General features: G+C 49.1%; 1 protein-coding gene across 10 annotated transcripts in view; it reads right to left on the bottom strand.

Moving 5' to 3' along the window:
• Positions 1–24,060, bottom strand: part of CDH23 (cadherin related 23) — a 128,162-nt gene that overhangs the window by 59,749 nt on the left and 44,353 nt on the right. For 9 of the 10 annotated variants that reach the window (XM_021400640.1, XM_021400638.1, XM_021400644.1 and 6 more), the window contains exons 7-9: positions 11,057–11,251; positions 9,137–9,265; positions 4,157–4,235 (exon numbers count right to left, since the gene is read on the bottom strand). In XM_021400640.1, the coding sequence (XP_021256315.1) occupies positions 4,157–4,235; positions 9,137–9,265; positions 11,057–11,251 (403 nt within the window). Of the gene's footprint in view, positions 1–4,156; positions 4,236–9,136; positions 9,266–10,646; positions 10,739–11,056; positions 11,252–24,060 lie in introns of those variants that run through there. The other variant, XM_021400645.1, reaches the window with a different exon arrangement.

Consider the following 24,060-nt stretch of genomic DNA (forward strand, 5'->3'; position numbering starts at 1 on the left):
GAGCAGCTGGCATGGGGCTAGGAACAAGGAGATGGATGGCAGAAGCCCACCCCCAGTGTTCTTCCAGGCTCACTGAGGAGCGGATGGTGGTCCAGGCATCACCACAGAGAAACACTGCTACAACAAGGGGTTTTATAGATGAGGGCCGTAATGTTTAATTGCCCTCAGCCAACTCTCTCTGTTTAAAAACGCCATTAGAAATGCTGGCACGAGTCCAGGATTGGGGGGGGGGGAGGGAATGGGAAGAAAGGAAGATATTGGTGTCTCCTCCTTCCTTCCTGCCCCTTTAGCCTTTGAGCATTGCTCACACCCACAGGAGGGATGCAGCCATGCGACCAGCCTGGCCGTGCAGGTCGACTCACACCAGAGCATCCTGCTCGCGGCCAATGACTTTCACAAGCTGCGAAAGGGGAACCCATCATACACCTCTCGCCTGGTAATTTATTAGTCCAAATGTGCTCCGTCAGGGCTCCTCAGCACTGAAATAGATGCTGTTGGATGTGGTTCACGGAGTCAGCAACAGACACAGTTATCATTGTCTGAAGAGTCCGTCAGCTGCTGCGACCACTCTTCACCTTGAGGTTTTGACCCATGAGATAGGCAGGGGCGCATGACAAGGGCAGTGTCTTGACCCAGGCTTGACATTTAAAGGATGCTTAAGCTTGGACCACCACAACCATCGCTCTAAAGGAAAAAGAAAAGGAAGGAAGGGCATTCCCATCCCTTTCTGACCTATTTCTGCCCAGACCCACCCTGTGTTCACAAGGCAATGCTTGTAAATGTTGGTTTTGCTCATTCCTGCACCTTCTCAGCATCTATTGGCCTGGATTTCCAAGTCTGCAAAAAGCAGCAAGCAGACGCACAAGGAGAACATGAAACAGCATGCGGTGATGTGTCCAGGACAACTCAACCAGATTTTAAACTAAAACCCACACCTTTGGGATTAACACCTTCCAGAAAACCTCTCATGTTACAGAACATCTCAGAGCATCTTGTTTTCTCTAGCCCTGGCATGAAGAGAGAGAGCGCAGGTTCATTCAGTGGTTACCAGCATTTCCAATGTACATTAAATCACAGGCAAGTATAGAGAAGATCCCTGCCATCAAACACAAACCACGTTTTATATTTACACCTAAACGGCGGTGTACAGGTATAATTTCCAAATATCCATCGTCCTTGCTGTACCGCAGCTATCCCCGGGTTGCAATGGAGCCAAAGCACAACACTAACTCAAGGAAACCCAAGGGTATGACCGCAGCCACCGCCTCTTCTCTGAGCACTGTCAGGGTGGGAAAACAGCCAGTGATGAATAGCTCGGCGTCAGGCACTTTCCCACCCATCAGCATGCCCTCCTCCAGAGGTGCTCTGCGGTGACAGCTGCCTTTAAATCACGCTGCAAGGCCCTCCCAGCAGCTGTGATTTATGGGGACATCAACACCCCAGCAGTTCACCCAGCAATCCCAATGTAGGAAAAAGCCAGCACAACCAAGCACTGGGAATGTTAAAATCAGCAGGCTGGATTTCTGAGGATGCTCCCCGCTGCCTAGTTGAAGGGATTCAGGGAAATGGTTTGCTTTGCCTTGCCTTTCTTTATTAATTGAGGTCAAAAGTAGGAGGGGTGGGACCTGACCTCCCTTTGGAACTTCATGCTGCCCTTTGGGAAGGGAGGCACATGGGCAAGACAGGTCCACGTGAAACAAGTCCTGAGAGTGCCCGTGCTAATTCGGTATAAAGTTTCTTATTCCTTAGCAGTGAGAACAGAAGAAAGCCAGAGAACAGTTATCTTCAGACACGCCTCCCTCTTGCTTTTGTAACTCACAGTTCTGTTGCATCGAGCAAATAATGATTTTTAATTCCTGCTTCCCTTGGGATGCACCAGCTTTAGGATGAGAGAGCTTTGCCAGCAATGGAACCTGCCTCCTTAAAGAATCAATTCTGGAAAAAAGCTGCTCCTGGGGAGCCCTGGGCACAGCTGCTCGGAGCTCCCCCCTCTCTCCTTCAGGGCTTCCCAAGTTCCACTAAGGACGTGTGGATTGCCTCCGTGCCCATCCATCACTGCACCAGAAATTTGGCATCACTGGCAGCTGCTGCTCTTCCCTCGGGTTTAACCACTACAATGATGCCCATTAGTGGCACAGCCCATTTAATCCACGATAAAAATCCTGCTCCTAGGAGAGCTCTGTTGCTCCCCCATCACCTGTTGCTGCCACTAGGAAATCAATCTGCCTCCCAGCCGCAAGCTCCCAGCAATGAACAGCCTTATCTGGAGCAGGTCGCGGCACACAAGTCACCCGCTCGCCTGGGACGTGAAAGATGATGAGGCAGAGTCCCCAGCACAGAGGCTATCTCCATAAATCTGCCAAAAAGGAGATGTGGATTACTGCCCGGGATTAATTATCTATCCTTCAAACAGAGCCCTGACCTCAGTGGCTCAGCATCACCAACCTAAGGGTGACACGGCTCCCCAAGGCACCCCCACAGACTGCTACCCAGTCTGGTTGTCCTGTCTGATCTCAGGTTAACAGCCTTGTAAGGCAGCAGCACACAGTTTGATCTCCAGTCTTGTTTTATGTGGTTATGGTTAATCTTCTAGTTTTATCGTTGTGCTGTCACAGGAGGACCTTCTGCCTGGAAACGGCTGTATAAATAAGGGCTCCTGCACTACATCCCGAGCACGGCTGTGGCTGAGCAGGATAGCAGCAATTCCAAATTAATACCCATGTTCCACCTCCAAAGCAAGTCAGTGCCTTCCACGCCCATTCCAAAGGGTCAGTGGTTGCTTTGTGGCTCTCCCTGTGCTGTATATTCAAAGCAGATGCCAATATCAGGTTGTGTGCAAGCCCTGCGCCCTCGGGCTTGGCACCTTGTCATGTGGGAGCATTGCCACTTCCCCCCATCACAGCCCGCTCTAATTGCAGTCTCTGTTGCCCATTTTCACTTTTGCTTAAGGTTGGTTTCTAATTTAATTTGCGTCCTGCTTCCCATATGTTAGACTGCTAGTTTTTTTGCAAAATTGCCATAAAAATCTACCAGCTCAGGCACAAAATCTGCTCGCTGACCTTTACCATGATGATTGAGGATAATGATAAATTAATTAGGCTTTACCTGCTGGCCAAAAAAAACCAGTGCCTGGGGTGAGCAGGATTTTGGAGGTGTGCTAGAAGTTCATCCCCACTGCCAGACCAGAGCGTAGCATTGTCTTTCTTGAGCAAGATGGGAAAATGGTGGATATTTTAAGAGAACACCTTGAGTAGAGGTGCGATGGCATTTATGGCCTTACTGACTTTAGAAAAATCAGATTTTGTTTGTGACAAAGAAGCAGAGTGAGGCCCTGCTGCAATGGAGGGAGGCAGGAGCAATGCCAGCAATGATGGGAGATAGCTCCCGACCGGTTCGTGTTGTCAGCTTGAGGAAAGCAAAATAAATGAATTCAAAGCAGCCTGAGCACCAGTGGCTTTGATGTGTCCTGCATGATACTCTGATAGGGAGTGGCTCCCCGCTGGGCAGCACTGAGGCAGGATTAAGCTGCTGGAGCAGATGCAGGGTAGCTCTGGGTACCCTGTCTGTCTGTCTGTCCCCCCACTCCCAGCAAAGCAGCACTGAGGCTATTTCGTGGGAAAGCCAAAGAAAAGCATGACATTTCCATTTCGCCTGAGGCCAAGATTTTTAATTTAAAAAAAAAAAAAAAAAAAAAAAAAAAAAAGGACCCTGCTGCTCTTTGCCCAGATTGATTCACGTGACCTGAGGGAATTGCTCCTTTAAGTCGTGCTGGGGTACGTTAGAATAAATTGCAGAGGGAATTAGAGGAATAAATAATCCTTGCTTCTTCAAAGGCAGGCGGACCTGTGTGCTTGCAGCCGGGATCAGCAGACTTGAAAGCCGAGGTGAGATCACCTTGAACCTGGGGTTGATGAAGGGAGCATGTGAAGCAGCCCAGCTTTGTGGGACCAAAATGGAAAACTATTTCTATGCACAGAGCTGCCAGCCAGCCCTGCTGTGTGCGAGCATTCCCCTCAAATCAATGCCTGTGCACAATGGGGAGCATCCCCTGAGTTTCAGGGCAGCCTCCACGAGGTGTCCAGCTTGTGTTCTGCTCATGAGAACCACCACACCCACCACAAAAGGCTCCCCTCTCCCACTCCCAGCCATGACTTACCCGAGACAATGGTGTAGCCAATGCCGCGGGGCCGGCCCTTGTCCTGGTCAATGGCTGTTATCATCCGCACTGTGGTACCCTGCGGGAAATGAGGACAATGTTAGGGCAGCAAAGCTCTGCTCACTCATCCTGGAGCAGGACCAGCAGGACTGAACTAAGAGAGCTGCAAAGATTTTAACCTTTGAAGAAAAAGAAAGAGGTTGGATGGGCAATGGCAACAGAGAGTTGTCCATAGGTAGGAGTTCCTGCAAGCCCACCAGCCTGCTTCTTAGCCCAGCAGCAAGGTCCTTGAGGCCAAGAACCCCCAGATCTGGCCCACGAACCTTGTTTAGCTCCTGAAATAAAACTATCACACACCCTGTCAGCTCCATAAGCTGTGTTTCCCCCGCCGCACTGCAGCGAGCCCATGTGAATACAAACACGGCCACATGCACATAATTAATGTAGTGTGAAAAAATTTACAACTCAGCTGTTCTTGTTTTCATTGGTTTATTAAACAGTGGAAAAAGAAGTAATTTTTTTTTTTTTGCCCTCAAAGAAAATGTCAACAGAGGCGTTTGCATATCTAACGAGGGAGCACAGCAGCAGGCAGCGCTGCGTTTCCCCACCATCCGTCAACTGAAGGCCACCGGAGCAGAGCGGGGACCTGATGTGTCCCCAGCTCTCAGTGTCAGGCAGATCTGCCCCTTGAAACCCCGGAGGGCATTTCAATAGACTCCTTAAGTATATCCCTGCTGTTAAACCCGAACACAAGCCGTAAATCCCAGGGCACTGGCTTGTGAGCAGCACTCAGCTGGCAAAGCTCAACAGCTGCTGGAGAGCCTCTAAATCACGGACAGTAATTGTCCTTCCCAAACGAGCCTGAGGAAAGAGGGAAGCAAGCCAGTGGGGAGCAGTGCAAGGGATGTGGGATGGAGGGCAAGGTGACATGGAGAAGCGGAGCCAAAAAAAAGGCAGGAGGAGGCAGGGCTCCTTCAATGGCCAAGCATTAGCGAAGATCCAACAGCCCCTCCTCCGGATAAGCTGCACTTCACCAGTGACTGAGGAACACGTGCCAGAGTGGATCTTAGCTCCCTTTCACGCCTGGATGCCATCTCCTGGGACCAAGGCAGGGATCTGGCTGTCTCTGGTGTCTCTTCACAGCCCAGCTGGTTTCCATCCTTCCGGCCAACTCCTTCACAAGGGCTTCGAGCTGGCAGATCCCAGCTCCCAGGAATGCAAGGTTCATCCTTGAGCATCCACCCCACGTTTAGGATAAGTCTGGACCTTCTGTGGAAGAGGCTGGAGCAGTGCCACAGGACAGGTAGAATGGTTGTCGACTTTGCTGGTGGTTGTTTGATGATGAACAGTAATAATGTGGCCTAGGAGCGTGATCAGTCAGCATGGTCAATGGGAAGGGGTATTCCAATTCAGCATGAGATGGAGTGAGACGTGGAGAAGGGAAGATGCAAAATGTGACCCTACTCATAGGCTGTACTCAACTCTTAGAACCCACAACAATCAGGAAAGTGCCTTGCTCACCAAACACATGAAACCAAGTTAACCCTTGGTCAGTGCCCTCACATAATGGCAAAGATTGACTTCTCACCAGCCATACCTCAATTTCCAATTTCTTGGCATGGCAAAGGTGGGAGAAGATGCACCCTTACACTGGAGGGGATCATCTCACCTCCACGAGCCAAACACATCTGGCAAGGCTTCCAATTCATCATGGAAATCCCGGGGTACCCTCCAGGGCCAGGAGCTCTGCCCAGGGCTGCCTCAGGGATCTATGGCATGAACCTCTGGTTCTTGAAGGCTCCCAAATATTTCTGGCACTTCTTAAAGCAAGTGGTGGGTATAAATCGGAGCACTGGAGCAGAATAACTCTCTCCCTCTAGGGAAGGAGGGAGGAGATTTAGAAAAGTAATAACCTGGAAGAGACTATGCTTGAAAAAAGGTAAAGAAAATAAAGAATGGCACATTATCCAAACAAAATTTGAGGGTTTTTTGAAGAGGGGCAGGGGTAAATCAATCCTTTTTTAATAAAACCCTGAGCTTTTAATAAAGTGTTCACACTGATGGGCTGGAAATATTGTAAGAAAGAATTAACTCAGAGCTGTTGAGACTCTAGGGCAAAAATAGCACTGATTCCACGTTATTTCTTTAATACAAGGAGTTTTTGGAGAGGAGGGGGTGGTGCTGAAGAATTAAAACTGTTCTAATGATATTTTACATGGATGCATGCCATGCTGTTGTGAAGGAACACACTTACTGATCTCGAGACTGAGCACTAGTGGGCTCACACCCCCTTGCCTTTGCAAGGCTCCCTGTGGGATCAAACTTTCAGGGGCCTCAGCTCATCTCTTAGAGAATGGATTCCTCCTCTTTCACCTCAAAGTGAAGCTGTGATGGAGCCTAGGCCAGGTATCAGCAGAGGTCCAAGAGTAGGTCTCATCTTCAGCATCTCTTCTCCAGCCTGTACCAACTTCTCTAGAGCATCAGCAATATTATCCAGCCTACTGATGGCATGGTGATGGACGCATTAGAAGAACATAAGGATGAAAACTCGAGACAGTCTGGGATGATAACCAGTGGCACGGAATGAGGCACAACACCCCCAGAGATGGCAAAGCTTCTCCTCACTGTGTTCTCTTCCATGGCCCTGTGAGACATTTTCCTCCCTTCCCATGTTTGAAGAAGCGTGAACCCTGAGTGCTTCCAATTATGCCAGCAGATCCCAGTCTGGCAAAGAAATCATGGCACTCCTCTCCCCTCTCCCCCTTTTCTCCTTCCTCTGTTGCAGGATTGGGGACTTGAAAGGCAAAGCGCAGCACCAGGAGGAGCCGGCGGAGGGGGGAGGCACCTCAGAAAGCTGCCACGGCAGATTCGGAGGCAAAAATCCTATTTCTCACTTCTTAATTCCGGTCAATTCCAGTCAAAGGGCTGATAGAGATCTGTTTGCAGTAATTTGCTGCAGTTTATCCACTCTTTTCACCTTCTATCGGCTCTTCACTGACGGGCTGGCTGACATGCTGTTGCTCGAGTGAGGAAATTAAAATTTGATGCAATAATCCCAAATAAGAAGGATTTTATTAGGTAATGTATACACTTTAGATTAGGTATTCTCGCCCGATACATTGATAGAGGAGCACAGACATGCTGTGCACTGCAGATAAAAAGGGAGCAAGGGAGAGGGTGTGGAAAGAAACCTCTTCTGTCCCCAGGTCTGGGGCTGGAACATGTCCTCAGTGTGGCAGACATCCCCACAAATGCTCTACAGGCTATCAGCTTAAACAAGTTGCATAGCAGCCCATTTTGGGGCAGAAGCTGGCTGAGCCTGGTTGCCTCACCCAAATCTGCTGTTATCCGTTCCAAAATGGAGCAATGGGCCTCGCTGTATTCCCACTTCCCTCACTCCCGAGCAGTGGTGGAGAAAGTGATGGGAGAAGGTCAGCCAGCTCAAGCTGTTCTCATCACACTGCCCAAGTGGGAACCAAGGCTGACAGATGGACCCAAAAGCTGCTTTGTTCCTTGTTTTTCTCAATGTGATGCCTTTAGAGATGCTACATATGGCCAAGAGAAATTGGGTGAGGAAGTAAAGTTTCATTCATTTCCCATTTTTGGTTGAACAACGAGTATTTGCTGCTTTGCCTACCATAAATAGTGTACACCTTGGGAATAACTTTGGTGCATGTTGGTTTAAATGAGTTGTTTAGCTCCAGGTCAGCAAATGGCATTAAGCTGAGGGGGATCCCCTTTCCTGACACCAGGTCATTCCATGAAGGCGATACAGTCCATACTTTTTGATACTCATGGCACTTCCATTTCTATAATTTCATCTAAGGCTATGTTGTCTCCCAGCAGTTAACAGTGATCTAAACTGTATTTTTTGTTGTTGTTGTTTACCCTGTGGCTCATGTTGACCACCAACAGAAATACTCAACAGCACTGAATCTCATGAAAGTAATTCATGAAGCCATTTTTTGGCCATCTTTGGGTTGGCAGATGGGTAATGTGCTGTCTGACAGTGGGATTTCTGACAGCAAGACTCAGCCCTATCGATCCAGCACACTCAGAGCAGTCAGAGCCAGAGTTTTGCTCCAAAGTGCATAAAAAGGCAGAAACTCAAGTGAGCTGGAGTCCACCCTGCCACTATGTGAAATGAGCCATTGAGTGTTTCAGACCCAGCACAACAGAGACTTTGCAGGATGGATGCACCGTTATGCAAGCCTACAGCTGCCTCATTCTAGGACAGAAGGTTTCTCCATCCATGCACAAAAATATCTGTCCCCTATGTGAAGCATTGTGATGCAGGAAGGTGGGTGTTGCTGACTAGGGCTGATGCTTTGGTTGACAGGGGCAGAAGCTGCCCACTGCGCTCCCCTTAAGACAAAGGCACTACTGCACTTGGAGGTGGAGAGACGTTTCCACAACCAGCGAGTTTGCTGACAAACTGAATTTCAGAAGAACTGAAATGATTGGATCAATTTGGTAAAACCTGGGGGAAAAGACTCAAAGTGCTGAAATGGCTGATCTTTCTGGTGTTTTCAAAACTGCTTCATTTCAGGAATGTTTCCCTTTTTCTTCAAGTTTTCTATTAGAAATGGCATGTGTGGACGCTGTAGGGGGAAAGGAGGTGAGCGTGTGCTAAGAACAACGTAAAATCTTCTCAACATTTAAGAAGAAACATTCAAGAAAATGTTTTACTTTGGTTTCATGCTTCCTAAACCTCCTGACTGAAGCTCCCTTCTTAAACAGCTCAAAATATTTTGGAGTAGGATCAAAACATGAAGAAAAAGGTTTGCTCCTATTGAGATGCCACTTGGTCCTTTTCTTGTGACTTGTTTCCCCAACAACACAAAGCTGTGATGGAAGGACAGACTGAAACCCCTGCAAAGAGAAAGTTTTCCTCCAGCAGTTTAGAGATACCTTGTGTTTTCTATCCTACACCCCATCCCATCACCCCTCGGTGCACTGGAGGGAAGCAGCAGCCCTTACCGGAGGTGAGTTCTCATAGATGTTTGTGCTGTAGGGCAGGTTGATGAAAATGGGGTCCATATCCTGCACATCTGTGATGGTGATGGCCAGGTTAGCCAGAGTGGACAGCGGCTTGTTCTTGTCTTGGTCCTAGAAAAACAAGGGCAAGAAAGAGTTTCTATTAACATAATAGAACTATTCCAGGGCATAAAGTCTCTCTCGGTTGTAGCTGGGTCAAAATCTGAGTAGTGTAGGTAATCACCTCTTTTTCAAGCAATCTCCTGGAATTATCATCCAGTTCACCTCCCTCTGAGCTGAAATACAATATGCATTTCTCTCTGGAATTTGCCCCTTTAATATACAGCTTTGGGTGAAAAAGAAGCAACTTCTTGACACTTCAGGACCCACGAAGGCCAATGTCTCTGCATGCTTGGAGCTCCATGAGCGGGACACAGCACAGCCCAGCAGCCACACCGCAGCTTCTCCTGGCAGTGCCCTCTTGCTTGAGTCTCATCCCATCGGACTCATCCAAAAGCCACCCCAATATCCACAGCCCTTTGCTAGAAGGGCAAGAACAGAGCAGACAGTGCACAAAGGAAGGAAATAAATCTCTCCTTACCCCCTAATCAAGCACTGTGGTGAAAGGCAACCATTAGAGGTTACCGCACACTTCTGCAAAATGGCTCTGAACAGCGCCAAGGACTGATTGCCAGAAGATTAATGTTAATTTAAACCGTATTCAACAACACAGCTTGTACATTATCCTCTTAACCTGCAGGCCTCAGCGTTTATGGCCTGGATTGATGCTTATTTCTGACTCGCACTCTGCTGTTATCATTATCAAGTTGAAGTTTTTCATTTCTTCAGATAATGTTTTTTCCCTCCCCTTCATCTCTTAAATTTTGGTTAAGCATTACAGAGAGCATGAAAAAGCAAGCATGTTTCACGTTCCCTTTCCAGTTCTGTATTCTTGCTGCCTTCATCCCAGGTGTGGAGGACACAAAAATGAATTTGGGGATGGGGACTTCAACTCAGCTTCTTCAGCTGGTGGAGGAGTAAAGCAAGAACTGTTGTGACCAATAAGCCCATGTGCTGATACTGGCAAAGCACTGCCCAACGTGAGCCATTTACCAATTTTTCAGGCAGACACCATCAGGTTCTTGGACTGGAAACAGTGGTGAGACAGTTAACTTCAAAGAATTTGATGTTTCTCAGCTGCGAAGGCAATGAAATATTGCAATGTTTACTGGGGGGAGCTTTTGGGGAAGAAGGCTGGAACATGCAGGGACGGGGCTGAAAGGTTGAGGTGTTTGCCTCAGGCCCCGCAGTCTGCAGATGCTGTGAAGAGCAAAGGAAGCCCCGCACAGCTCTCCCTGTCCCTCTGACATGTGGCTGTGCAGCAAGACAATGATCTTGATTAAATCACATGCTCCAAGAGCTCCAGCCAGCTGCCTGGAGGGGGCAGGAAGGGATTTTTTCTCCCCCTCCCAAGCACACAGTTGGTCAGATAGGTTGCAGGGCTGCGTCTCACCTTCCTCACTTGCAACAGAGATGGGAACGGAGCCACCACGCAGAGCTGCCTGCACGGTGCTTCTCAGCAGGTGCCTCCCTGCTGAGCTGCTGCCAGAGCTGACACCAGCAAAGAAGCCTTCCATTCATGGTGGGCCGTGAATGTGACATCATGGTTCCCTGGGAAAGTCTCTCTGGTGAGTCCCCTCTTGGAACTGACTCTACCCATCAAAATTTTAACTCTTGAGGCTTGAATTCAGCTATTGCTGAGCGGGACTCGGCGGGTTCAATACAGGTGAATCCAGCTGTAATAAGCCAGGATGCACAAGGAATGATAGCAGAGGATTTAATGGGCTCTCCAGGTCCTAGATGCTGTGACAAACCTAGATTGTAATTTGGCAGTTTGCATGGAAGCTGGGGGACCAGGCTCACCGTTGCATTGACCTGGAGTTGGTACGCTTGCGTCACCTCGTAGTCCAGCTCCCGGATGACGGACACGATGCCGCGGCCGCTGTCAATGGCAAAGAAGCTGGATGGAGGCTGGAAGGAGTACAGCACGCTGCCCCCTGCCCCCTGGTCCGGATCCGTGGCATTCACGATGAAAATCGGAGTGCCCACCGGGGTGTTCTGGAATTAAATTTAAAAAGACATTGATAAAACTGAGCACCAGGCTGTTTTTCCATCAGACGTACATCAGCAATTTCCACTGCCCACCAAAACCAATACCCAGCGAGCCAAGAACTTCAGTCCAGTATTTTTAGGAGGTTTCGAAGTTACACAGCTGTTCTCTTTATTACGGGATTGCAGCACTATAACAGTTGTTGCACCCTTCTAATCATAGTTATACAGCTGTGGTCAAGACGGCACTTCTATCACAAACCCTCATTTTCCCAGACATCACAACTTTCCAGAAAAATTACTCGCTCTTTGCTGAAGCTTGTTTTCTGCCCAAAACCTCTTTTATTTTCAGTGCCGATTCACTCTCCGCTTTCACTGCAAGGCATTAAATATAAGAGTCCCCCCACCCCCTCCTCCAAAATGCATTCAATGCAACACAGAACTTTACATAAAACCCAGTGTTAGAGTTTCCACAGCAACTACAACCTGGCCCGATTAATTCAGACATTAGCAGTTAAATTGTCATAAATCTGTAACTAATCTACATGCATAAAATATGCAGCTGAGTGCACAAAATCAGCAACGGCAAGTGCAGTTTGGCACTTCTTATTGTTTAACTTCGCAGCGGGGAGAACAATTATCCATTTTTGGCGGAACAGCTGCATGTTCCTATGCAAATCTTCAATGCATATTCTCGTCTCCGGGCGGGCAGAGGCAGGGACGGCGAGCAAAAGGGTTTTTCTGGGGGGTGTGGGGGGGGCACGGAGGTATCTTTGCAAGATGTGCACAGCCTCACGAGGAGGTGATGCAGAGCTCTGACCTGCCAGCCAGCCAGCAAAGGTCAGCAGCAAGGAGCCTTGGGGCTGGTCAGGACCAGTTGGGATAATACGGATTATTTCTGCCAACCTCCTCACTAGCCTCTGCGCCTTATTGTGAGTTCATTCCTATTCAATTTTTTCCTGCTCAGCCCAAGGAGGAGCACCGCGAGCTGCTGAGGAGGTGGGAGGGAGGCAGAGAGAGGAGCAAGCCCAGCCCTTGTGCTACTTCATTGGGTTGAGCCGAATAGCAGAAAAGACCCAAAGCAGGGTCTTGCTGCGCTGTCCCCAACACCTCTGCCCTTTGTACACAGCCTGGTGTCACTTCTGAGCAGTGTGAGGTTGCAGTTCCCATCTCGAATTTTCATTTGATTTCTGCTTTTTTTCTTTTTTCTTTTTCCCCTCCGCCCTTTAAATCAAGCTGCTAAAAGAAGCCTTGCAGGGCACGGCCCGGGGATTATTTTTTAAAGCACCTTCAAGTTTTTTGTGCTCAGCAATCACAGAAGCATAAAGGATGTAGCTAGAAGGCACCTCACAAGAAAAACCCGCTCCCTTGCTACACCTAAATCATTTCCATCCTTAGAGCCTTCCAGCAATGGAGACATCACAACCTCCCCAGCTGATTTATCCCAGTGGTTTGCTACTCTCTGCCTTACAACTGCTCGTTTTTTGTCACACTTAACCTGGAAACCTGTGAGCCCTGAGTGCCGCATCTCCTGCATGTTAAGGCTGGGGTGTGCAGGCAGGGAGCTTGGAAGGCTTGTGAGGCCCTCTGGGGGGAGGCTCTGGTGGGTGTCTGCTTACTGACCCCCCCCTGCAGTACACCTCCTCAGACAGAACTGTGCATTCCCCCATTCCCCTTTTGGGCAACCTCAAGTTACCAGGTGTAACAGACCTGAAGCATTCCACAGCCCTGCCCATCACTGCCTTCATCCATCCATCCATCCATCCATCCATCCATCCATCCATCCATCCATCCATCCATCCATCCATCCATCCATCCATTCACCCACCCCTCTCTCCATCTCTCCTTCCATCTCTCTCTCCATCCATCCCCCTGCTCAGGTTCCTACCAAGACCAGGAAGAAGAGCACTGCAGATTAACCACGAATAGCCACAGCAGACACTAGTTTGTACCAATGAGATCTGGGACATATCGTCCCCAGCTCTAATAACATTCATAAGGATAAAGCCAGGGTCGATGAATATTTCCCCTTTTTAAGTGCCCCTAGCCACTCTTTTTAACATGCAAATCTGCTCTGGTCACTCTGATTATGGGAGAGCCTGATTTCCCTGGCATTGTATTTTATTCAATTCCTCCAGAGCAAGCTTAGAAGAGCTCCTCATCTCCTTGCCCAAAGGAGAAGCTTTCTGGGGGGGACACGGAAGGGTCTCCTTGGTGCTGTCAGTGCCTGGGCACGACATTACAGGGACTCGCAGACATTTCAGACTGTCTGCCTTCAAAGCAGCACAAATACATCTTTAAAATCCTCTTGCTGTTTTTGGGTCAAGCAGGCTCAAGCTATTGCTCAGCAGGAGGCTGACGTCTTATTTCTCAAAAGACGTGGCCCATCATCTGAACAATGGAGCAAAACATCTGTATAGACATCACCGGCTTGCATTTTGGGTTTGATCAGAAATAACAAGTGGAGGGCATGGCCCAGGGAGATGCGATTGGCACACCGAGCTCGGGGCTGCTCGGGACGGGCTGCGTTTCTGCATTTTGAGCATTTGGGCCATTTATGGGGCTCTTCTGCACGTCCCTCATGGCTGTTCCTCCACCGCAGAGATCAACCCTGCTTGTGCTTAATTCACCGAAAGGCAAAAATATCAACTTCTATCCATTCTGTCCAGCCAAAAGGAAATGTGGGTAGATGATAGCCTAGAGCAGCTTGTGGCAAACAGGTGAGCTTCCCAGGTCGGCCCCCAAGTTTTGTCATTTTTAAAGCTGTTCCCTCTCTCCAGCAGCCAGTGACGAAGCTTCCCACGGGAAAAAAAAACAAAAAACCAAAGAAACCTACACATTCAAAAAACTGATGACAAAACTGTGTCATATCATTAAATCTTTGTTACGATGCCAGCAGATGTGAGATAAAAATAACCACGCAGACAGATGCCTCCTGCAGAGGAGGAGGAGGGCAAAGGGGAGCGGGACAGCTTCTGACCGCCCCGCATCTCCTCCTTCACCTGTGGCAGCTCCACAGGGTGTGAGGCTGCGAGGCCACTTGTACCTTCTTCCGTTTGCAATGAATACACAAGGAACTATTGTAAAAATCCCACAGGAAGAGGCTCGGGTCCCGCTGAGCTCCTCCTCAAGCATCTGGCCACAAGCAGGACCTCCACACAACCTCCCAGGGCAAAGTCACCCAGCAGAAGCTGGTGGAAGCGATTAGGATGCGGATGCGCGCATGCCGGACCAATGCAAATAATGTGTAAAAACGGTAGGCAATCTGGCTGAGCAGCTGTCTGAAGGTCGATGAGATGCGAGCAGGCAATGCAAACGGGCTGGGGCTGTGGGGCTCACAGGGCTGCCATCTCCACACCAGCCCCCAAACCACCTCGCAGGCCATACATTGTGTCCTGCTCTTTTTTTTTCCCACTGACCGCTCCCATTAGGAGACGCTTGGCTGCTCATGCTACGCCTCAGGTCAACCTATTACTCTCAGATATTCCCCTGCTGCTATTTCTAGCTGCTCTTTTCCCTCTCCCTATCACACCTGCTCCCAAATCCCAATGCTGGAACCCAAGTCCCTCACGCTGACGCCTTCCCATCCCAAGGCACGGTGCCCCCTGCACAAGGCAAAGCATCCCAGTGGTAGAGCTGGGAGCTGAATCCACATCGTGAAACCCCAGCTCCCTCATCCCCACACGCTTCCTGCAGGCTCTGCGATGAGAAGAACCAGCCCTGCTCCGTGGGTCTGCTTTGCCCCAGCCACCAGCCTGGGGCTCGCCTGCTCCAAACACTCACGCGGATGCACACGGGCTTCCAATTCCCTCGTTCTTAATTATGCTTTTAATTACATTTATTAATTGCATTACTGCTAGCCTGAGCCAAGCAATTTCCAATTTCAAAAATTGATTTTAAACCTGATAATTTCCCTTTTTTTTCCCTTTTTTTGGGATTGAAATTCACCCCACCTCTCAATCAGCTCTCGTTAATATGTATCCCCTGCCGCTATCTCTATTAAGTGACCTCCCTCATTATCGCCTGACACTGGCAAGCGGCCACCACAGAGCTATAATTCAATTGAGGGGCTTTTGAAAACACCATAAACACAGCTGGAGGAGACGTGGTGGCGGAGCCAGTGTTGAATTACCGACTGGCTCACCACGTGTGGGTCAGAGGCTTGTTCTCAGCAGAGGAATTTGGGGTGGGGAAAGCGAGGTGCTTCGCCCCAGGACCTCCGTGCAAAGCTGTAGCGGTGACATTTGCTGCTCAGCATTGCCTTGCATATCAGCAGCCAGGTGTGTTCGGCCCAAGGTAGCACCGTGTACAGAAGCAAGCCACAGGTATGTTCGCCATCAGGCCATAAATCATGTCCTTGTGCCCTGTCCTCCATTCCCTCAGCTGCCAGAATACCTCTAGCCGAAGAAGCAGCAGTGGCATTGGCAGACACCAAGCCCCACATGCTCTCTCCCTGAAGCACCAACAAGCCCATGACCACTAACACCTTCCCCACAGTCGCATCCCTGCGTGGAGCAGGCACACGGCTGCATACCCACAATCTGGGTGCTCTGACGGCAAAGGATGGAGTGGATCCACCCTCTCTCGCCTTTCTACCAGAGAAAAATTTTTGTTGGAAAAGGTGGCAGAGTTGGAGTAAAGTATGTCTCCTCTAAGCCATGCAGCTGCACCCTGTGACATTGATCGACGCATAGAATAATTCAAAATCAACACAGTGAACTAGCACGTCGCCCTCAAAATACAATTATAAACAAGGAATAACAGAAGGAGAATGTATTTTTAATGGGTTCCTGCTGGGAAAGTGCAAGACTTTGCCCACTGGTTGACATTTTTCTCAGTCATCTAGGAGATGGCTAGGAGATATGGAGAGGATAGAGGCTGGGAGGTGGGTAAAGAAGAAAGACGCATTGAAATGAAAAAGCCTCTCTTTGCTTTTCCATCCATTATCAAGGAGCTGGGCAGAGATGGAGCAAGACTGGAAGGACACAGGTGGTGGGAGCCCAAGATGGCCCAACAAGATGTTTGAAAGTCAGAGGAAAACTCAAACAACAGGAAAACCTGCCAGTCAGGGAGCACACACCACAGCACTTCTTCCCCCTGCCCTTGCTGCCCTCTGTTAGCCCAGTGGGGAGCTGCTGGTCTGGGGGTGCTCCAGATGTGCTCCATAGCAGCCCCATGTGCTCCTTCAGCTTCAGGCAAACAGCTGCCATTAGTGGAGCACTGGTACAATGAATTACAAACAAAACCCTAATGACAGGACACTGGCAGTGTTGCTTCCACTTGATATTAATTGGGTGACACTTTATTTTAATGGTACATTAATTAATGCGGGATATCAATGGAAGTCCAAGACACCCGCATTAATACAAATGAATTCATTATCATCAGTGTTATTACAAGAAACGACAAATAAATCTGTAACTGTGGGGCCCTTCAAATAATAGCCACGAATCATTAGGTATGGCATTCATTTATACAGCACACTGCAAACACATACATGCAAGCTGCGGGTGCTCTCCTGCTCACAGCCTCCTCCCTGTGCCAGCCCGCTCCTACTCCTACAGGCTCCCAGCCCATCCCAAGCCCCTCTCCTTATCCCCCTCTCTCACCTCCCTGCAAGAAGAACCACCATTCCCATCACCAGCTTGGCCAGATGGATGGAAACCTGCCCGCTTTGCCACCGCGCTTATTTATTTGTCCCCTGTTCTGGTTGATGAACTAGTAGAGCCTTTTGCTCCAGCAAACAGCACCACCTGCTCGCTGCTGACCATAGGTGGAGCAAACCATTTGTCCTCAGGAAAGCAGGGAAATGAGCAATCTGGCTGAAGCCCGAGGTTTGTAGGTCCCCATTATATCCAGTTGTCCCTTAGTGTTGGGAAGGGGCAACACTGGTGGTGAGCTCTAGGAAATAACAACAGAACAACCATTGAAGCTGAACAGAGAGTGGGGAGTAGTGGATTGACTGTGGCTGTGCTAACCATGCAGACCCATGATTATTCGTGAAGCAGGAAGGGAGTATCTGATAAAGCCATCAGCCTCTGGAAGACACTGGTGAGCAAGCCATCATTGCTTCTGGCTGCAGGTGGGGAAGCCAGAAAATGTCACATGAACAGCAACATTCCTGACATTGTCATATTTTGGCACTAGATCAGAAGTTTTAGAGCCAGTCGCAAGGAAGAGCCTGATAGTGGAACCCCAGGGGTGCCAGACGTACCCCATCCCATCTCTGCTCCTATGTACTGAGCATGAGCTAAACAACACCTGCCTCCTTGCTCGCCAGGCTGAGATGTGATCACCCCTGCCACAGGAGCAGAGCTTCACACTCACTCTGCTAGCTTTAAGAACATCATATCCTCCAGCCGCTATATAAGGGGTGGCCCGAAGATGCCACGTGGGTACCTTGGAGGAAGGGCACACACCGCACCACGCCTCCTCCTGCAAGCGGGATTCGAGGTCTGCCTTGCTGCCTTGCTCGAGGTTTCCTTGCTGGCAGAAAACCTTTGTGGATAAACGTTAATACGAGCATGTAATTATAATACTGTAGCGCGGTGATGCTACATTAAGCATTGTCTGAAATTTTTAATGCGCTTCAGTGAGAGCCCCAGAGGGCGTCCTGGAAGGCTTAGGGTGGGGAATGGCACGGGCACTGCAAGCCATCTCCTAAATCTTCCTGTGCAGCTCCTTCAGAGCCAAGGATAACGCACTGGAGATCCGTGGGGAGCACAGGCTGGGAAGTGCGTGCCTGCAAGAGATCTTGTCAACGGTTTACGGGTGTTCGGCCCGGTTCTGTGACGAAGGGGACGGGGGATCCACGGGCCCATGCCCCGGGAAAAGGGAAAAGGGAAAAAGGGTAAGGAGATGGCCCTGAGAAAAAAGAACAGGGGCAACAATCTGAGGAGAAACAAACTAATTTACTAAATAAGATATCGGAATGCAAAACAACACACTATAATACAATATAATTACAATTTAAGCTGATAAATCCAATACAGAGAGAGAGAATGTCCCAAAATCAAGGTAGGCCTTACTCTACTACTGATGATAAGACGGCTGGAGAGCGAGGTGCTGCCAAGACGAGAGACGGCGGAAAAAGGGACGAGGTCTCGTGATCTGCAAGTTTTTTATACTGCGAGCTTTTATCTTTTCCCTCCGGCTGGAAAATGGTAACAGAGGAGCAAAGCACCGTGGGGAATGTAGTAGTCCTTCTCTTCTGAGAACTAGGTACATTCACTACATGATGTTATGATGTGGAATACCAAAAACCAAAAATCATAAAACCATGACAGATCTCTATGGGAAAGAACAGGAAAAGGTGGAAAAAAGAGAGGAAGGAGAAAGGAGGAATGCTGCTTTTGGGGCTTTTTCTAGAAGTAGGACATAACTCCTTCCTTTCCCCTCTTTCTCAGCTCGTTGCATCTTTTTCAGACTGTGGAAGAGATTGCAGCTCTGTCAGTGCCCCTGGCCAGCTGCAGGGAACCAGCACTGCTTGAACCTTCAGCGTTCCCAAAAAAACAAGAGCACCAGAAAAGGAAAAAGGCAGGGACCAGAATGAAGGGACCTAGCGCATGCACAGCACATTGGCCCTCCAGCCCCATCGCTGCTCCCGCTGCCTTTTTGGTGTTGATTGCTGCAGCTCGCCCTTCTGCTGATTGCAGCTGATGCTCCTGGCTTGTTCTTGCCCCTCCAGACCAGACCCTCCATTACCGCAGGTCTGGATTTTAAAAGGTTTGTTTCTGAGTGCCTTTCTTCCCTCCAGTTCAGCTTAGCAGGTTTGTGTTGTGCTTGGGCTCTCTCTGCCCTGCCTGGATGCGCTGATGGATTTCAGTGCTTGCCAGAACCCAGCAAAACCAGGCTCACTGGGCAGTATTAACTTCTAACCCTCATGTAAAAATAGCTGCAATAAAGCAGGGTGAATAATATAAGCTTCACCTAATGTAACTTTGATTAAAAAGTCCTGCCCTCTCCATCATTCCTCGGTGGTAACTGGAGAGGCAACGGCAGCTCATCCTTCCCAAGGGCTGGGGAGAAAATGCGAGTGGGGAGAGCAGAGCTGTCATGGGTGAGAACACCAAAAAATAACCAATTGCCTCCTCCTGATGCAGCACCCCATCCCAGCACTGCAGCAGCAAGCTTTGCAAAGCAGTGAGGAGCTTGGGTCCGGAGCAGAGGAGCATCAGCATCCTTCCCCTAGCCACCACATCTCTGTGTATTTAATTATTCTCCTCTGCACTCCCAGTGCCGGCAGACTGTGGAGGGAGCCGCTTTGTTACGGCGTGCAGGAGGAGGCAGGCAAGGTTTTAATTTCACGCCTCGCACCAGGTGCCGCACTTTTTGGACACCGTTTGCTATCTGACTTCTGGCCCTATCTCTGGTCCCGGTGCTCCCGATGCAGCCGCGGCCAGTTGGCTTTTTAATTTATTCTCTGCTCGGATGAGGACCACGCACAAGCGAGCGCCCTGGCTGGCCAGCCGTGCCCTTTTAATAACAAAACACACTCAGTTTGGAGGTGCAATGTTGTGCTGGGCCAAGTGTGGAGCTGGCTGCTTGGGGGGCATCGGAGCACACCCCACTGCTGTGGATCGCCGCTGCCTTTCCCTTCCAGCCACCCAACGGCAGAAAACCACCAGGGAGCTGCCAAACCCCTTCCCCAGTTCCCCATTTTGGTTTTGGATCTGCCCCTCCCTAGTGGCTGAACCATAGCCCCACATCAGAGAACCATTCTGTGCAAACAGGAGGGGTGGATGAGCTGCTGCCTTGATACCTTCACAACCAAAACCAGCCATAACACAAAATCCAGCCCAACGGCCTGATGTTTAACCTTTCAAGTCCATATTTTTGATTTTTTGTCTATAGCACTGTCTGCATCTTAGCAAGCGCAAGCATTCTGAATCGCACACTGGCCAATGCTTCTGTTGGAGGAGTGATGTCTGGGAGCCACCACTGCCAACACACCCAGGAGTCACCAACCCCAGCTCCCCAGGCACAGCAGCCTGGCTAACAATTCCCTATGCCTTCAACACAAGGAAGAAGCAAGGCACAAAGTCATAATTTCAAGCTGGGGAGCGTGGCCATTCGTAGCATCCCTCCCATCTTGGATGAGCACTTGTCAACAGCAAGAAAGTAAAAATAACAATACAGCCAGATTGACCGGCTCTGAGACACTGACCCTGAGGTGATCACACCCCAGGGGAAAGCCCTCCCCAAAGTTTTAATGCTGCAAAACTTCCTCTTGAGCCTCAGCCCTCTCTTTCTTCCAGGGTGGTTTGTCGATACAGAGTTCAGATCTCTGGCAAAGGACAGGGGATGAGAGAAATCAGAGCAGGTAATTGCTGTGTGAAAATGACAGCGCAGCGATTTGCACAGAGCAAAACGGACGGTGGAATACCAAGAGGCAGCCGGCGGTGGCGAATCGATACCTCCCCAGAGGTGGGATTATTAGGGAGAGAAAGGGGCTCGAGAGATCCATCAGTGCCTGATGAGGGACTATTTCCAAACGATCAGCCACTGCATGAGAATTGCATTTGGAGCAGCACGTTTGGGACGCAGCCCCAGCAAGTTCAAGTAGGAGCACCAAAGACAGGCTTTAAGGAAGGATCATTTTCTATCTATGCAGATAAAATACAAAGGGAAGCAGCCCTGAATCAGAAAGACAAAGAGACCTGCAAAGATGCCCAGTAGTCCCAAGAAAGCAGCAGCAGCAGCCATTCCTGTGCCGCTATCCCTCCCCCAAAACCTGGGCGAGAGGCAATGAGTGAACGCTCAGCAGCAACAGATGCAGGCTATGCAGGGCCAAAAAGAACAAAAGCCAAAGTGGGAAGGGCCTCACAGCAGCAGCCAAATAACTGCAGTGATGTTGGCTCTGGAAGCGGAGCTGCGCTGGGCACACTGGTGTGGTTTTGGACAGGAGAAGTACAGAGTTGGTCCCTGCTCCCCAAGTGACTGGGAGAAATGGTTTGTCTAGTGGGTGACCCTATTGGGGCTGTATTTAGTCATCCCCATAACACTCCTCTGAGAATAATGCAAAAATACTCAGGTTGCAGCCCGAAGTGTAAACGCAAGTTATAAACAAGAAGAGAGGACTTCTGGTACCTTGACATAGTTTTTGGTCTCTACACATCCAACGTATATCTGATCCAAGTCATAACCAGGACATCAGAACGTTGTCCAAGTCATGACAAGGATTTGGGGGAAGGAATGATGCCCATTAATGCCCAACAGTAACCAAAGCACAGCGAGGTCAGAGAAGCAGCCCTGGCTTGGCAGCACTGCAGCACTTAACCCAACGGCAGCCCTGCTGGCTGCTGCTCACCTTCTCTGGCACCAAAATCCCTCAGAGACCCAACAAGTTAAATAATGTTTCAAGAGTGCATCTACTCAAAAACAGCTGCACCCGGCAAATATTATGAGGTCTAAGCCTCAGATGCAGCTCTTCTTCCCATCACTCAGGCTCAGTGAAGGATTTGCTGTGTGGGTTTTGTTTTGTTTATTACTTCTAATGACTTTCTCATTATCATTTTGCTGTGAAACATAAACGATGGTTATGGGAGAAATCATATTATTTGGATGACTTTATTAAATTAGAGAGCAAATCTGTGTATATTTCTGGCTCAGGATAAATGCTTGAACTTTGAGAGGCCAAAATTCATTTTCAGATGAGCCGTTTTAGGAAGCTCTGGAATCAGCAGCTCAATTTGCCCTCAGCTGCACAGGAGATGTATGGGGGTCTGTCTCAGTTGAATCCCCCCCACCTTTTAACCACATCAACAAACCAAAACCCTCCTCCCAGTGCCGCTTATAAGAAATGTGAGACTAAATGAACATCATGGAGAAATAAAGGCAAAATAGCACTGAGAAAGAAAATAATCCTGTCGTGTGGTCCCAGCTCCAGCCGAAATAGAAACAACAGCCAGCAGATGTGCAAACGGCTGAAATGGTATAGGTTATGTGCTAGAATTAAAGCAACGCTGCTTAAAATACCCAGAGCTGTCTGGCACCTTTCTTGGCACTGGAGCTCCTGCAGGACCACCAGCAGGGCTCGGCTGGTGCTGATAGCAGAACAGAAGCACGTGTGAAGCAAAGACAGCATGAGAAAGTTGCTGCTAGACAGTTCAGAGGTAACAAAGCTCCCACTTTCACAAATTTGTGAAAGTACCATGGGCTGATGCAAACTTGAAGTTTCCCAGCGGACCATGGGTCTAAAGTTTTCTCCTCCTTCCATCCATCCATTCATCTATCCATCCATCAACCCATCCATCCCTTCCTGAGAGGGGACCAGAAATAGAGTGCTTTTTGCTAGGCATCATATCAAAGCTCCCCAGCCTTTCTGAACCCATATTTGGCATTGGAATAACCTGTTAAAAAGAATAAATCCCCCCAGCCACACCAAAAGGGAATAGGCAGTGGAAAAACCTGATAAAAGTTCTGTTGAATGAAAGCATTTTCTTGATGCCAACCCAAAATGTACAGCTGGAAAGCACCAGGCTTGGTGAAATATCCCTGCTGGAAGAAGCAAGGAAGCAAGTAACATTTTGGGATGGGGTTGTTGCCCTCATGACGGGGCTCCCAGCAGGACCTATATGTCTTTGTGTGTGCTCTCACGGAAGGGATGCACAAAAGGCCCCACTTACCAGTTGCCACCACACCAAGAGATCAATAAAACACCCTCTACCTGCAGCGGGCCAGCATCGCATTCCTGCATCACCTCTACCTTTGCAAGATCCTGGTTGGTGGGTCTATGCCTGGGAACACAGAACGGCATTGCACCCAAAGTGTTGGTAGCCCATGGCAAGAAAACTCTCCTTGTAAATACCCCCTCTTTGGTTTTTTTTGAGTATCTGAACATCTCCTCCAGCAAAGCATCTTAGCTTACTATTTCTAGGTTCTCAGTACGCACAATTGGCCTTAGGAAGGCTGGAAATGACATCACTTTTTTGCCAAGTGCTGCAATGAAGAAGGGCTGTAAATGTGAGTAAAGGCATAAATCTCCCCACAGCCGTGGTGCAGAAGGTCCCAAGTTAGAGGAGACCTCTCTGTACCAAGGATGGAGCTCACCAGCCCATGTTCACGTGAAGCTCGCATCACATATCCTCTCATACTCTTTGATTTGCAGAGAGGGAAGCATTCAAATTGCCAAGCTCTTAAGAAGACATTGGCTGTGACAATTTCTTAACTTCCCCAGAAATGCTTTAAGACAACTCTTGATTTGAGACCAGGAGCAAAAAGCGATCCCATCAGTTCTGACAACCCCTTTTCATGCTGTGCACGCACAGTCCTATCACCTCACAAAACCTATGGCCAGGCAGATGTCTCAGGAATGCATAGAGAAGCCTCAGGCATGGCCAGGAATGGGAAGGTCAGCTCGTGGGACCTGAAAGCAGCTTCCCAACGCCTGCTCAGAGCCCAGAACGACGAGGTTCAGACACAGTGGGTGGCTGTGAGCACTGCCCTGCTGCACACACCTGGCAGTGGGACTGCGAGATGAAACACCTTGATGAAGAGCTGATGTGACACTCTTCTAGCAAACTCCTGTGTCCAGAAACGATGTCCTTCTTCTTACAACAAAAGGACAGAAATCCTATAAACACGTTTACCCTTTGAAAAACAGCTCTAGACATCAAATCAATAGAAATAATCTGCACCCTTTTCCCAAAGGGAGCTGGCAAAGCCCATTCTTCAAGCACAAGGAGAGAGCCATATCTTGTCTCCCATCTCTCCCAGAGCCCTTCACCCCTTCAGCTCTGAGTATGCTATTTCCCAGAAGTCGGATCCAACCGCCCTACCAAAAGGTTCTAATAAATGGAACAATATTAAAATAGGAG

Source organism: Numida meleagris, chromosome 5 (assembly GCF_002078875.1).
Source record: "Numida meleagris isolate 19003 breed g44 Domestic line chromosome 5, NumMel1.0, whole genome shotgun sequence".
Taxonomy (NCBI): domain Eukaryota; kingdom Metazoa; phylum Chordata; class Aves; order Galliformes; family Numididae; genus Numida; species Numida meleagris.